The 15,678-nt window shown below is 39.3% G+C and overlaps 1 protein-coding gene across 1 annotated transcript in view; it reads left to right on the top strand.

Moving 5' to 3' along the window:
• The window catches only part of STX12 (syntaxin 12), a 36,155-nt gene extending 23,474 nt beyond the window's left edge, over positions 1–12,681 (top strand). Inside the window, exons 4-9 of the mRNA XM_061391474.1 lie at positions 631–768; positions 2,892–2,935; positions 4,546–4,651; positions 8,989–9,061; positions 9,753–9,835; positions 11,150–12,681. Of these exons, the coding sequence (XP_061247458.1) occupies positions 631–768; positions 2,892–2,935; positions 4,546–4,651; positions 8,989–9,061; positions 9,753–9,835; positions 11,150–11,242 (537 nt within the window). The 3' untranslated portion in view covers positions 11,243–12,681. The remainder of the gene's footprint in view (positions 1–630; positions 769–2,891; positions 2,936–4,545; positions 4,652–8,988; positions 9,062–9,752; positions 9,836–11,149) is intronic.
• The last annotated feature ends 2,997 nt before the right edge of the window (positions 12,682–15,678 follow it).

Here is a 15,678-nt window from a genome sequence, read left to right as displayed (position 1 = left end):
CCACCTCTTGAGGCCTTGACCACTTGGATTCTTACTGATTATACTTGCCTCTGTATAACCTGTAGTACCAATTGACTACAGCAGGTGCTCTCAGGATGTGCTTTTTGAGACCTAGTATCAGTCAGCTAAGTAAACATAGCCTGTAACTCTGCAGAATAAGTTTTAGGTTCTCAAAGATTTTGAACCTCACTATAGTGTGAAGGCAAATGATTCTATGGTGTTCAGGTAAGCTGTGAACTAACTATAGATGAATACAGTTTTTAACATGTTGGCAAGGAAACAGTCTCTATTTGAGTCCAGTCTAAATCCATAGGTGTTTATTCTGCTTTTAGATTCTCCTGGGAACCAAAATTCTGAACTGTGGTTCCCTCTGAGATTCCCTTACAAGGTAAAAGACACCTAGTTCACAGGTTTGTCAGAATGAAAGAAGGAAAACTCTGACTTGGCCTTTAGTATTAACTAGAGATTTGAGTTAGAAAAGAGCAAGTTCATTCATTTAAGGAAGAGCCTATTTCATAGTTCTTTTCCTAGTTGGGAATTTTTAGGGGGTGTACTTTTGCTTTTAAAGGGAATTAAAACCAAATGATTCTGGGTTAATATGAAATTTTAAGTTCTTGTTTAATTTCCCAGCGCCAGCAGAAACTTCAGAAGGAACGTCTCATGAATGACTTCTCTGCAGCCTTAAACAGTTTCCAGGCTGTGCAGAGAAGGGTGTCTGAAAAGGAGAAGGAGAGCATTGCCCGAGCAAGAGCTGGATCTCGTCTTTCTGTGAGTTTATTTCCAAAAGAAGACCTCTGTAAATTTCAGGATGTTCTTTCCTAAGTTTAAAAAAAAAATTTTGACCATTTGTCTTTACTTTCTATCCCTCCAAATAATAAACATGGACATTAGCTGCTATGAAAATGTCAGATTGGTATAACCTTTGTTAAAAAAGTGTACATACGGTCAAAGACTGGAAAGGAGTATGCACAAAGATTTACAAAAATGACAGGTAGAATTATGTGTAATTTTCTTTTTCCTTTCTCATTGTCATATTGATCTTATGTTAAAAGCTTTTTAAAAAGAAAGGATAAATCCGTTTCCTAGAATGTAGCAGGCTAGGTTATTTGGACTAGCCTTCTCTTTGAAAAGAATTAACAGATACTAGATTTTAACAACCCAACGTCTCAAAAATATTGAAGAGCCATGAAAATATTAAGATCAAAGCCTAAGAGAAGGTGTGAACCCATAGAGATAAGCAGAGCACTGAAAAAAACTACTTTTCCACTGAGTACATTTACTGAGGGCAAACGTGAATTCAGTTTTGATGTCCTTATGGCATGAAGTCAAAGTAATGGGTCCATGCAAGGTGGATATTGTAAAAGAAGGTGCTGCTCAAATTAAACTGGGCCCTAAAAGAAATGAAAAGTAAGCCTTCCTTTCCCCTAGCAGACTGCTAAAAAGATTGCGTTAGCACTGAGGACAGCGAGAGGGAGGGGAAATCCAGACAGTAAATTGTACCACAGAGTAACCTTCAGGCAGATTTGCTGTCCAAATTCATACCACCTGAATGGTCCAAAGGCCTGAAGCTTCCAGTAGTCGTGGTCTGGTCGAGTACCTTCGTGCCAGACAAAATCATCTCTGTTCAGACACCTTTATTCTAGCCCCCAAAGAATACCGGCAAATAATTTCTGCAGTGTAGTGCACAGCCCAGGGTACACAAAGGATGAAATGTAACAGGGACTTTCCTTCCACCAGTGGTAGTGAGTTGAAACAACCACTGGAAAACATTTGACTGTAACTTCAGAACTCCTTATGACCCAGCCGTTCTACCCCAGAGAACTCTGTATGTTTGTACCAGGATATAAGTACAGGAGTGTTCATAGCAACATTATTTGTAGTAGTCAAAAATCAGAAACACTCCAATGTCAATTAACAATAGAAGAGATAAATATGTGGTGGTACTATAATATATTACAACAGGGAAAATGAACCATAGTTATATTTACATCAGGGATGGATCTGGCGTGATCTAATGTGATCCAATCAAAGCATGAAAGAATACAAACAGTATAATTCCATTCATGTAAAATTCAAAATCAGATACAATATTAAATATTGATATGTATCAGTATTTTAAAAATACAAGAAAATGGTGGCCAAAAAGCCAGGATAATGGTGACTATGGAGGAGAGGGAGGTGGTGGTTATTGGAGAAGGGCACAGAGGTAGGCTTTAGGACACTAGCAGTGTTTCGTTTCTTGATCTGGGGAGAGAGGGAAAACTAATAATAATTTTAAAAACCCCACTGTATTCCTCTGGGTGGGTATAATTTTGAAATTTTCTTTATTTTGCTTTTTGATTACTGTTATCATAAAAAAAGGGAAGGTTTTTTTTAAAAATAGATTGCTCTTTTAACTTTTTTTCTTGGTTGTTAAATTACAAAAATAATGTATCATTAGACTGATTTTTGAAGTCACTTTGTCACTTTAGAACCTGATATGCTTTAAAGGTCTATTTTTTAAAAAAAATCTTTACAAGTTCTGAAAATTTGTTTGCTTGCATGTTTTCAATTCTTCCTCTTAATCCACCTATCTCCAAATTTTAAAATAAGTTATCACTGTTATTAATTTTTATTCCTTTCTCTTACCATGTTCTCTCCATCCTACTTAGTATAGTTTTGATTCTGAACCCAAAGTGGAGTGCAGATTGGCTTTTGACTACTTCACACCTATTTCTCAGTCAAGACAGATTGCCAGAGCCCTGTGTCATCTTATAGATCCTATCAGAGCCAAAGGATGTTGCTTCTTCATACTGTAGCTAAAGGAGGCCATTGTGTGTATGTGAGTGTGTGTGTCTGTGTCTGTGACATGTTTGTGAATAACAGCAGCAATGATGCCATCTACTTTCTAGGCGGAGGAGAGGCAGAGAGAGGAACGGCTCGTCTCCTTTGACAGGTAAAGGAATTATTCTAAGGTAGATAGTTGAGATGGGATTTTATACTTTATACTTACTTTCAATTTTAAAAATGAGTGAGAAAAAAGGAGGAAAAATAAAGGGACCCCGGGGTCAGTTCAGTTCAGTCGCTCAGTCGTGTCTGACTCTTTTGCGACCCGATGGACTGCAGCACACCTGGCTTCCCTGTCCATTACCAACTCCCGGAGCTTGCTCAGACTCATGTCCATCGAGTTGATGATGCCATCCAACCATCTCATCCTCTGTCGTCCCCTTCTCCTCCTGCCTTCAATCTTTCCCAGCATCAGGGTCTTTTCCAGTGAGTCAGTTCTTCGCATCAGATGGCCAAAGTATTGGAGCTTCAGCTTCAGCATCAGTCCTTCCAATGAATATTCAGGACTGATTTCCTTTAAGATTGACTGGTTTGATCTCCTTGCAGTTCAAGGGACTCTCAAGAGCCCTGGGGTAGGTAATTTATAATCCATCAAATTAAAAAAGTCAAAACAGTGGGCTTTTCCATGATCTTTGAATTATGAAAGGGATAATTTCAAAGTGAATAAAAAATTTTCAAGAAATCTCTGATGTCTGTGTGTTGAGGAGAGGGTTTGGCTCAAGAGGAATAATTAGAGACCCCCAAAACCTACAATTTAGGAGGGCTGAGATTTTACCTGTAATTCAGATATAAGTTCTTCAAAGTTCCTGGGTTTCTGTTTACTCATCGCTAAAATGGAGGCAACCCTGGAAAAAGCAAATGATTTTTTATCTACAAGACATCTCCTTTCTCCTCCAAACTGAATTAATTAATTCCATAGAAATGTATTGATGGTATTAGTTCAGAACATAAAGTATTTTGTCACAGGTATGCATCTGTCTTGCTGTCACTATACTGTGAGCACCTCAGAGGCCTGGAGTGCTCTCTCACTCAGTTTTGTATCTCCAGCACATGGAGAAAATTCTCTAAGTATTGTGGAGATGGCATGTGATTTATGTGTACTACTGGAAAGGTGCTTAATACTGAATTTTCAAAGTGCATGTCTCGTAAGTCATATGCCTTTCTTCTAAATATGGTACCAGAAAAGAAGAGTTGTAACATTTCATTAGCTTTTTCACTTTGGTTTTCTGTTATGAGACATTTAACAGCCTCAAAGAAATCCTTGAAAACCAGGAGATATGATTCTGTCAGACTAATTGGTGAGGCACTGACAGGTCACTTAACCTGCTCTTCTCTACCCATTTAGTACCTGAGATGGCAACACATTTTGCACTTTGAGAGTGCCCTGGGAGAGAATGGGCCAGAGATTTCAAATCTCTGCCCGCTTCTTGTCTAGCAAGATTATAGAGTATATCCCTGAATGGAAACAGCAAGGAGTCCCATCCCTTGTAATTCTGCCTCCTCTTAGTTTTGCCCATGAAAGTTGAGACTTGGTTTTCTTGGTGTTACCAGTTCTTTCCCTCTGGATGTGAAGAATGTAACCCCCAGGGACTTGTATTGTTACCAGAGGACTTGAAGGCCTGGTACTGTCTTTGGACAGGCTCTGCTGACTCTAGAGATGATATGTCTTAGGTCCACCTTTGCGGGGAGGAATCAGCCCATGTGCTTGTCTCCCTGCAGCCATGAGGAGTGGAACCAGATGCAGAGACAGGAGGATGAGGTGGCCATCACCGAACAGGACCTGGAGCTTATTAAGGAGAGGGAGACGGCAATTCGGCAGCTGGAGGTGAGGGCCAGGTCATGTTTTTTGTTTGACTCAGTGTGTCTGCAATCTGGTTTTTCTCTCAGTGATTATGAGAAAGGATGAAATGAGTTGTACAGTTTGCATATTATGTCTCAGTGTAATCATGGTGAATTTGAACTACTCTTATGATCGTGTCAGGATTCCCTGGTACCTCAGCTGGTAAAGAATCCACCTGCAATGTAGGAGACCCTGGTTTGATTCCTGGGTCGGGAAGATCCACTGGAGAAGGGATAGGCTACCCATTCCAGTACTCTTGGGCTTCGCTGGTAGCTCAGCTGGTAAAGAATCCGTCTGCAATGCGGGAGACCTAGGTTCAATCCCTGGGTTGGGAAGATCCCCTTGGAGAAGAAGGGAACGGCTACCCATTCTAGTATTCTGCCCTGGAGAATTCAGGCCACAAAGAGGATTCAGGGTCATAAAGAGTCGGACATGACTGAGCAACTTTCACACTTCACTAGGATGGTATTGGTCATGGTGCCTGAGGATACCTGGACCCCCTCCTCAGTCACCATATTTTATATGGTCTCCATGGGAATACCCATAGAGAACAGAGCAAGGCCAACAAATATTTTATTAAGACATCGTCCCCAAACCTCAATGCCAATCTCTAGGTTCGGTAGGCCTCTACGAAGAGCCCTTTGCTTAGTCTGAATAACCCAGAATAAAGACAGGCCAACAAATTTCCTCCATTTTTGTGCATCCGAAAGTCCAATCCCAAATTGTGGGTATCCCATCAGTGCGTCAGAGAAACGGAACAATTTTTGAGGTGAGGGTTGAGAGAGAGGTCTCAAGGCCTTTCTTACCTGAGTTTCCAACTTTAATTTTTTGCATGATGACCAGTAAAATATCCTTAAACATGAGTACTTTTCTCCATGGAGATGGAAGACTGCCATCTTGGGGGCAGTGTGGGGAGGAGGATTGTAGAGAGGAGAAACTTTGATCTCCTCCTTGACCTTCGTCTGTGGCAGTGGTTCTGAACCTGACTGCACTTTTAGAATCACTTGGAGATTTTTTTTTTTAATGCCCCAGCTCTTCTCATCCACCCACCAATTACTAGTTTGAACTGCGTGTGATTTTCTAATTTTTTTGTAGGTTAAAAATAGACAAACATCCACAGGAAGCCCTGGGTGAGGCCATTTTTTATCTTACAAACTTCCCAGGTGATTACAAAGTGCAGTCAAGGTTGAGACACACTGCCCTAGAGCCCTCTGTTTTTTTATTCTTGATACTTCTTTTTTTTTTTTTAGTTTATTTTTTTAATTGAAGAAAGTGAAAGTAAAGTCACTCAGTCGTGTCCGACTCTTTGCGACCCCGTGGACTATAGCCCACCAGGCTCCTCCGTCCATGGGATTCTCCAGGCATGAATACTGGAGTGGGTTGCCATTTCCTACTCCAGGGGATCTTCCCAACCTAGGGATCGAACACATATCTCCTTTGTCTCATGCATTACGGGTGGATTCTTTACCGGCTGAGCCATCAGGGAAAGCCTGAAGTTTGACTTCAAAGATGTCATGTATTTTCTTTTTCATCTATTGCTACTAATCATCTAATTGATTCTTTAACATGAGAAATCCCGTCCAGCCGAGAGTAGAATGAGATGCGTGGAGCTGAGGAGAGGAGTGTCATGGGCACTTCACATTCAACAGAATCAAGGTCTAATTCCTTAGCCGTTGCACTTTCGTATCCAGTCATTTCCTGCATCTAACATGCAAACCCTGCTCTAACAGTGCAGCAACACACTCTGGTGTGTTTCTCTTCTGCTCCCACTCTATCCTTCCCACACTCTGGTCACCAAATATGTGTTTTTTTCCCCACATCAGGCAATTCTGCCACATTATCACGATGGGCTACAGTGCAACTTAGTTCTAATACTGTCTTCCTGGAGTTAGCCTCAGATCCCACAGATTGAAAGTTCAGTCCCACAAGACTGACCCCGTTTCCGAGACTTCAGGTGCCAGTCGCAAATCCAGGTTGTCACCTGTGCTTCTGACCAGCAGGTTGGAAATTGGAAGTTCTCACGACCCCTTCCTTGGGTTTGATTATTAGCTGGAGCAGCTCACAGAACTCAAGAAAACAGTTTACTCATTAGGTTACTGGTTTATTATAAAAGGATACAGCTCAGGAAGAGCCAGACGGAAGAGATACATAGGGCAAAGTATGTGGCCAGGGGTACATGGCTTCCATGGGGCTTCCCCAGTGGCTCAGTGGTGAAGAATCCGCCTGCAGTGCAGGAGATTCAGGAGACGCGGGTTCGATCCCTGGGTCAGGAAGATCCCCTGGAGGAGGACATGGCAACCCACTCCAGTATTCTTGCCTGGAGAATCCCATGGACAGAGGAGCCTGGTGGGCTATAGTCCATGGCGTCACAAAGAATCAGACACGACTGAAGTGACTGAGCACACACGTGTGCATGGCTTCCATGCCTCTCCAGGCCCACTACACTCCCCATATCTCCATGTGTTCACTAACCAAGACGCTCTCTGAACTTCTGGTTACATGAGCATGATTGACTAAATAATTGGCCTTTGGTGATTGATCTAACCTTGAGCCCTCCTCCCCTCCCCAGAGGTTGGAATTGGGGCTGAAAGTTCCAACCAACTAAACACCAGGTTGGTTCCCAGGCAAATAGCCCCCATCCTTAGGGGTTTTCCAAAAGCCAAGCTATTAACATAAACTCAGGAGTGGTTGAAAGGGTTTGTTTTGAATAAAAAAGGACATCTTTATCTCTTTTATCAGTTAGAAAAAAATTTTAGGAGCTCAGTGCTGGGATTGGGACAAAGATCAAATATATATTTCTTATATCATAATATCACACCCATGTTATAGCCAAACTGGGCTGTTTGTTCTTTAACCAAGTTACCTTTCTATGTATATGGCTTCTTAAGTCCTGCCTCTTCTGCTGTAGTCTTCCTTCTCTGCTTGAGGTAAATGCTATACCATTTATTAGTCATTTACCATATAATACCCTTTCTTCTTATCTTATTATATACTGATCCCTCCACCCACCTCCACCCGCAGATAACTATTATTAAGCCCTTTTATACTGACAGCAACTAGCCAACTGTCCTAACTATAGTAGACTCTTAACAAGTAACTGAGGTGCTGGCTAGAACTGTTCTTGCCAAGTTGTGATCAGGAAGTCATTGCTTTGAAGGTATCTTTTTTTTAATTGTAGCATCTGAGAGGCAGCGAATTGCTTATTGAAAGAGTGTGGGCTTTAGGAATATCATCCTGGCTGCAGTGCTTAGTTTCCTCACTGATGAGTTGTATGACTAGACAAGTTACATAACCTCTCTGAGCCTCATTATCCTCAAAGAAGACACGAACTTCATAGAGTTACTGAATGATTAATTCAAACATCGTGAACTTTTAAAAAGATTATTTATTTATTTACTTGTGACTGTGCTGGGTCTTTATTGCTACCCGAGGGCTTTCTCTAGGTGCAGAGAGCTGGGGCTGTTCTTTGTTGTGGTGCGCAGGCTTCTCATTGTGGTGGCTTCTCTTGTTGCAGAGCACAGGCTCTAGAGTGCAGGCCAAGGATCAGACGTGTGTCCCCTGCCTTGGCAGATGGAGTCTTTGTCACTGGACCACCAGGGAAGCCCATCACGAACTTTTAATTCTCAGTTTTGCCACATGCTAGCTGTGAGACCTTAGGACAAGTCATTAAACCTCTTTGAGCCTTCACTTTCCTCTTCTATAGAATGGAGATAATACATGTCTTATTGGTTGTCATGAGGACCAGTTACGCACACACGCTAAGTCACTTCAGTTGTGTCCGACTCTGTGCGACTCCATGGACAGCAGCCCACCAGGCTCCTCTGTCCACAGGATTCTCCAGGCAAGAATCCTGGAGTGGGTTGCCATTTCCTTCTCCAAAAGACCAGTTAAGTAATAGTTACTAATAGCTAACACTTACGAAGTGGTTATTGCATAGTTCTAAGAATTTTTTATTTAGTACTTCTGAAAATCCTATGAGATGGGTACTGTAATTGTCCACATTTTAGTAGGGAGGTCCAAAGAAGTTCTTAATTTAAGGTTGAACAAGACTGTGGAGGGTTAACAGTCCTCTGTAACTGATAGGCTCCAAGAGACTGTACTTCTAATTACCTACCTGGCATAGTACTCTGCATACAGAAGTCACTTAGTAAGTGTTAATAATTAACTTTATTTTCATTTTCTGTTTATAGAGAAAGCATGATTTATAAGCTTTAAAAACACACGTGTTATGTTAATAGCCAGAACTTTAGGTAAGTAGAGGAAATGAATCTTCCAACATGTTACTTAATGTTGGTTAATTTTTTTGTGTGTGTGTTCCTTAGGCTGATATTTTGGATGTCAATCAGATATTTAAAGATTTGGCCATGATGATCCACGACCAAGGTGATCTCATTGGTATGTATTATTGATACCTTTAACATAAAGGTGAGTGGATAGTTTTTGTATGCAAAGAAGTCAGTAAGCTGTGTCTTAGAAATCTAGGAATACCATTCAAAAAATCACTAAATTCATTTTCTTAGAAATTTTCTTACATTGTCAAATGTGGAAGTTAAAATGAAGCTTCCATGAATAGTCCATTCACTTGCCATAGCCTCATGGTAAGTCTTTGGCTGTTTAGGGAAATAGCTGTCAGCTTCTCAGTTTTTATCTGCAGAAACTTGCACAACTATGGGATTCGAAACCCTTTTTTAAAAAAACTTTTTATTTGGAAATAATTTCAAGTTCACAGAAAGTTGCAAAAATGAAAATAACAAGGAACTCCTTTATAAGCTTTACTTAGATTTACGTCTTATTAACATTCTACCCTATTTGCTTTTTATTTGCACTCTATATATTTACCTGATTTTTTTCTGAACTGTTTGTGGATGATTTGCATACTTCATAACCCTCTACCTCTAAATAATTCTTCAGTGTTTATTTCCAAAGAAGAGGGCTGTTCTCTTATGGGGCTGGTAACTTTTGATCTCATGGCTGGATAGTTGGAGTGATGGTGGTGAACAGGACCCTTAGCATCAGAATTCTCTTAAGTTTGCAGTCTTGAAACATCCGACTGTGCTAAAACATCCACTGCCCTTCTTTTTTGCAGACAGCATAGAAGCCAACGTGGAAAGCTCAGAGGTGCATGTAGAAAGAGCCACTGACCAGCTACAGCGAGCTGCTTACTATCAGGTAAAAGCAGGTACAAAAGAAAATCCCTCTGTGCTGTAGTCTCTAGGGGCCGTCAGAGTCACCGACACTGAGCAGCTGCAGCCGTTTGTTCAGTCTTAAGCTGGAGGCAGGTAGTCATAATTGCCATCCCAGCTCCATTTTTAGTATTTTCCTTTGCAGAGATCTACAAAAAAGGCATCAAACTTTGAATAAACTGACATAGAAGCCTCTTAGCTACAAAGGTATCCCCATAAGCTAGCATGATACCTAGTTTGGGGTAAGGCTAATTTTCTAACCTACACAGCTGAAATTTGTTTCAGTTAGGATAGTAATAGTTACAAAGTAGGACTTTGCAGATAATGTATGTTGACTGTTGCCACAGAAAATGGACAGAGACTCAACTTGGACTGCTGTTTATGTATGACTTAATTGGGGCTTATCATATGGGGGTTATTTTGCTGTGAACACCTAGGGGTTAATTGTTCTACTTTCTGTAAAGTGGTATTTTTCTACATATTATTTGAAACTCTGGTTTTACAAACTTTATCCGGGTCTTCACCTCAGTTTACACATGTTGTGAATGAGGTCCTTCTCATTTCTCCTCAATCTGGTGTTGCATGGCTTTTTAGAAACAAATAGCATTTAGTCATTTACCATGTTCCTAAGACAATTTTATTTCCCCGGGACTGTTCTTAAAGAAATTGTATTTAACAATAGTTTCCTTTTAAAAAGTGAGTGATGACTTTAATATCCAACAGTAAAGAACAGTCAAGTAAATTATATACATCCACTTCATGTTATTTTATGTGGGAAGTAAAAGAGATGTTTATGAAGAGTTTATAATATCACAAATTTTATTCTAAAATATTGAGTGAGAAAACCATCAGACATGATACAGTATGGTCCCAATTATTTCAGATAAATGTGCCTGGATAAAAGATCAGAAGGATATACAATTAAAATGTCAGCTGTTTTATCTGTGGGTAATTATTTTCTCTTCTCCTTGTCTGTTTTTTACAGTGAACATAAAATTTTATAATAGGTATAAAACCTTTATTCAAATACACATGTACAAATAACTTATTTTATGGCAAATAACATCTTGCAACATAGATATAAACAGTGCCTTTGCAAATTGTATTTGGGAGCATTGAATGAGGACTTGCACTGCTGTCTAGCACTGGTACCTTGAGATTTTTGAGAAGGTGTCTGCATAATCATACACAGAGTTTAATTTTGCATTACCAGGAGGCCGATTGATGAAGCACTCTTGGAGTCTTATAAACATTTTTTACTTGTTTCATGAGTGTCTTCTTTACATATTTCTCTCCTCAGAAAAAATCTCGCAAGAAGATCTGTATCCTGGTGCTTGTCCTGTCAGTGATTATTGTAATCTTTGGATTTATTTTGTGGCTAGTTAATAAATGAAGTGATTGCCTCCAGCCTTCTCCCGCTGAGCTGTTTCAAGGGCAAGTGCTTGTTGGAGTCTTGCCAGAACAAACTGATCATAAGAAAAGAGAATACACCAGAATGTCTTGTAATAATTTAGTTAGAAACTAACTACTAACTAGTCCTTGGAATTAGTGACCTATGGAGACAGTATTTATCAATTTGTGTATACATTTTATTGATTTCTCAAATTAAGAATTAATTTATGTGGATTTTCTTTTCTCTTGTATTCTGATTGCTCATCATCCCAAGTGTTTACTTAAAATTCCATTCTAGATATTCTTGTTTTGGTAGGATAACACTACAGTCTTGTAATATTGTCTTTTTATGTATATACAAGATTTACCTTTTTACTAGCAACTGAGATAGAATTACTTTCGGTCACCCAGCACATTGGAGTTTGTCAGAAACTGTATAATAAGCCAGCAATTTTTATTATTTAACATTTTAATTTGAATTTCTAAGAAGCCTGTTCCCTATATGCTTTGAAAAATTTTGGCGATGTATTTAACTAGAGAGTAAAAAATTGCACATGTGATCCAGATTAAATGAGAAGTAATGATTTGAGCTGGCCAGCTGTTGGGGATATGTGTTAATCTGGGTTTAAAGTTTATTACTTGTTAGTATCATTGACTGCAGTTCATCCATATATACGCTAAACCATCTTGTCCCCTTTTGAAGAGGTTAATTTAATTAACATTACGATGCTCTGTGGCGTTCCTCTCCCACCTGTCTGTATAGAATGGGAGAAGTAGACAAAGCATGCTTTTGGAAAGCAAATAGGAATTGTTTGGAATGATTTAATCTTTTGTTGTTGTTGCTCAGTTGTGGTTGTACATTCCTGGTAAATGATGACTGTTGCCATCAAAAGGCTGCCCCCTACCCTAATAAGGTTTGCTGGGCATTTGGTGGCAGGGAAATTTTAAAAGCTAGACTGAAGTTGGTTTAAAATTTAGTCCTGTGAACTGGCAAGAAAGCAAAGAAAAGGTTCTTTTTTTGTAAATAATATTGGTTTGGAATAGTGATGTTAGAATTACCCTAATTTATGAACAAGAGGTTAATCTCTCCATGCATAGTTTTAGACCAAAAAAAATGTTTCAATAAAAGATTGCTGTCTTGTAATATAAATGTTGTCCACTCCCCTTTTTCACAGGTCCAGGGAAGTTACAGGGGAAGTAATTTTTTTAGGTTCTCAATAAATGTGAATTGGGCCAACAATTTCAGTTCATCCTTTAGTGAATTAGAGGATTTGGCTGGGTATATTTATATTTATTTCTTCCATTCCTTTTAATGTTACTTAATCTTCTTTTCCTAAAATAATGTGAACAGCAGGGAAACAAGGGCTAAATACTTAAGTTTCTTTGCACTCTTGCATCATTTCACCCTTATAATACAAATAAACATTTTAAAAGCTTCTACTATAAGTTTCTATGCGTTAACATCCTAATGCAGTAGATATCGGATGATGTGCTGTCCAGAGAAAAACTGAGACCTGCAAGAAAACTGGAGATCAGGTGAGGATTGGTTTGGGGGTGGAAGAGGCCCTTTCCTTGAAGAACAGAATAGAGCTGTTGGGGTGTCACAGAGGCCTAGGCAGCAGCTTCGGAGCTAATTCATTGGTTCTACAATCACTGCCCCTTCAGCTCTAAATTATACTTGGACCTGAATACATCATTTATAACACTCTGGGCAAGAAAAAAAAAGGCTTGATTGTAAAAAACAAAACACTTTTCAGTTTGGGTTAAATGAAGCCACCATAGTTCTGTTCTATAATACTATGTAATCCCATGGTGGTGTGGTAATAGTAATCATGGGTCTCAAATATGACCTTGGCCTAGAATTGCAATGGCCTGGAACTTGCCACCAAGAGGTTCTGCTAAATGGGCCTAACAAACCTGTCCACAGAATCATCCTTATCTGTGCTTCATCCACCTTGAGGGCACCATGGTTTAGGGCAGTGATGTTCTTAACTATGTCTTCACATTAGAAACAAAAAAATACTGATATTTCAGTACCCCTGCCACAAGATTCTAATTTAGTTAGTGGGGGTTATAGCTTGGATATAGGGGCTTTTAAAGCTCCAGATAATTCTCAGATATAACCATGGTTGAAAACCATTGGTTTGGAGGTCAAAAACTAGACTGGGGTACAGAAGGCCTGGAGAATCTTAATTCTCTCGTTTACTCACTATAGATATTTGAACAAGTTACTTAACCCATAGGCCCCAAGTGTCCTCAGTTGCTCTTTTATAGCTTTAAATTCTCTGATTATAAGGATCACAAGGGTTTAGTCTGAACATACAAATTCTGTTTGTGTCTGTATTCCTTTCCTTTTCTCTTTCTCCCTTTCTCCTTTCTTTATGGAAAGTTTTCTCTTCAAGTGAATTAAAACTGTAGTGCTGTAGTATAGGGTAGAGTAGAAGTGTCATGCGGGCCACTTCCTCTGTGAATATTCGAGAACAAGAACTTGTTAGCTGCTAGATCTGTGCTCCCTGAACAGGTTTTGTTTTGTTAAGGAGTGGAGATACACTCCCTTGTACCACTAGCAAAAATATCAAAATGAAATTATGCTTCAGTCAGTGCAAATTAAAACACCTTGAGCCTTCTCCCTTCAGTTTTTTTTTTTTTTTCCCCCTTCTTCTGTTCAGAGGCAGTTCTCAGTCATGGAAATGAAACTTACTTTTGGTCACTAAATGCAGACCAGAACCCAACTCAGTGTTAGATAGAACTCAATTTCTAGGAGTAGGAATCACCTGCTTCCTCCCTGCTTTTCTAAGCATGTTTAGGGTATCCCAAGGTTTCAAAGAATTTTTCAGTATTGCTTTCCAGCACTATGAATTACAACTACTTCAGAATCTCCATCTTGCCAGGGAATAGCTTGAAAGATTTTGATTCTAACCCTTGATCTGCTTTTAGGTCAACTGAGGAGTTCATTTGAATCCTTATCCAAAATGAAATTTGATTGACAAAATAGTACTTAATTTTTAAAAGAGATAAAGTTGGATAGGACTCTGATAATGTGGGACTCTGATTGAGGACCAAATTTTTACAGTCCATGGAGAAATGAGAAAAATAATGTTAGTAGGCTTTTTAAAGTGCCATCTTTGAGCTAATGGCATCACTTTTTAAAAAGATTATGAAAATGAAAAGGTGGTGATGTTAGGTCACAGTCTTCATTTAAAAATCTCCTTAGTTGGCAAAATAAAAGTTGATGCTGCTGTAGTATTTTCTTTTTCTCCTAGTCCATGACGTCTCTAATGTCTGAATCACTCATCTAGACTAGCCCCATCGCTTTACAGCTGAAGAAGCTGAGGCCAAGGATGGTGGTCTGCTGTAGGAATTTAAAGGCTCGTGGAAGTGCTCTCCTTGGTCATTTGTGGGGTGATATTGAAGCCCTTACTACAGACAATTCACTATGCTAAACATTTTACATTTATCATCTTATAGCCACAAAACCATTGAAGAGATGTATTTTTCTTGTCCTATTTTTATGGATTAGGAAACTGAGGCATAGTAAGTGGCCTGGCCAAGGGCACACAGTTTAGGAGCAGTGGCGCCAGGATCTGATCTCAAGCGCACAGACTTCAAAACCAGACCTTTAGACCTATACACTGTCTCTGTTCATCATTAATACAAACTGTCCTTCCACCACCTCTTTCACAAAGCTTTAACAATCCGGAGTAATGGCAATTTCTATTCACTTTTCATGAACATCTTTTCTTTTCTTAGCACCTTGTAAATTTTTTGTTCACCATCCAGTTAAATGAAGTTTCCTGATGTACCATCTCTATACAAACAATTTTTTTTTCAGTGTCTCCATCTGATCATTCATATCAAAGATGTTCTAAGGAAGTTTTTTTTTTTATTTCAGTATATTCCTTATGTCTTTAGATTCTATTCTAAGGAAGTCTCAAAGTCTAAGAAACTAATCTTTTTTGAGATACCAAAACCCATTGGCAGCTAGTCTATCAGTCTTTACATTTCAAAAGGTTCACCTCCTAGACTGCTGTCCTCTAGTTTGCATCTGTACTGACATCATTGGTACCCAAAGAGCATTTTGCTTTATAAGGCCTAGGTAAGTGTGCCATTACATCACATCAGCGGTCAGTGTGAATATTAGCTGTGCTGAAGACAGGGGAAATGGCCAAGGAATAAAGAATTATAAGGGTAAGAATATAGTTTTAGTTTTCTTGGGTGTATATTCAGCATTATAAGGGATTAAATAATGGACCACCCATGGAAGCTGAGAAATTGAAAGAAAGCTGACATGTTATTAAGGTCACTGACAGCTAGAAATGCCTTCAGTACCACCTCATGCCTGAAAAGGGCATAGGACCTCAAAGGCCCACACAATCTCTCCAGATAAAAGTACCTTCTCTTTTCTGTTATACTCAAAACACTTGAGACAATTTAATT

This window comes from Bos javanicus, chromosome 2 (assembly GCF_032452875.1).
Source record: "Bos javanicus breed banteng chromosome 2, ARS-OSU_banteng_1.0, whole genome shotgun sequence".
Lineage (NCBI taxonomy): Eukaryota > Metazoa > Chordata > Mammalia > Artiodactyla > Bovidae > Bos > Bos javanicus.
Note: the sequence above shows the minus strand (reverse complement) of the source record. Positions and strands in the feature narration are given on the sequence as shown.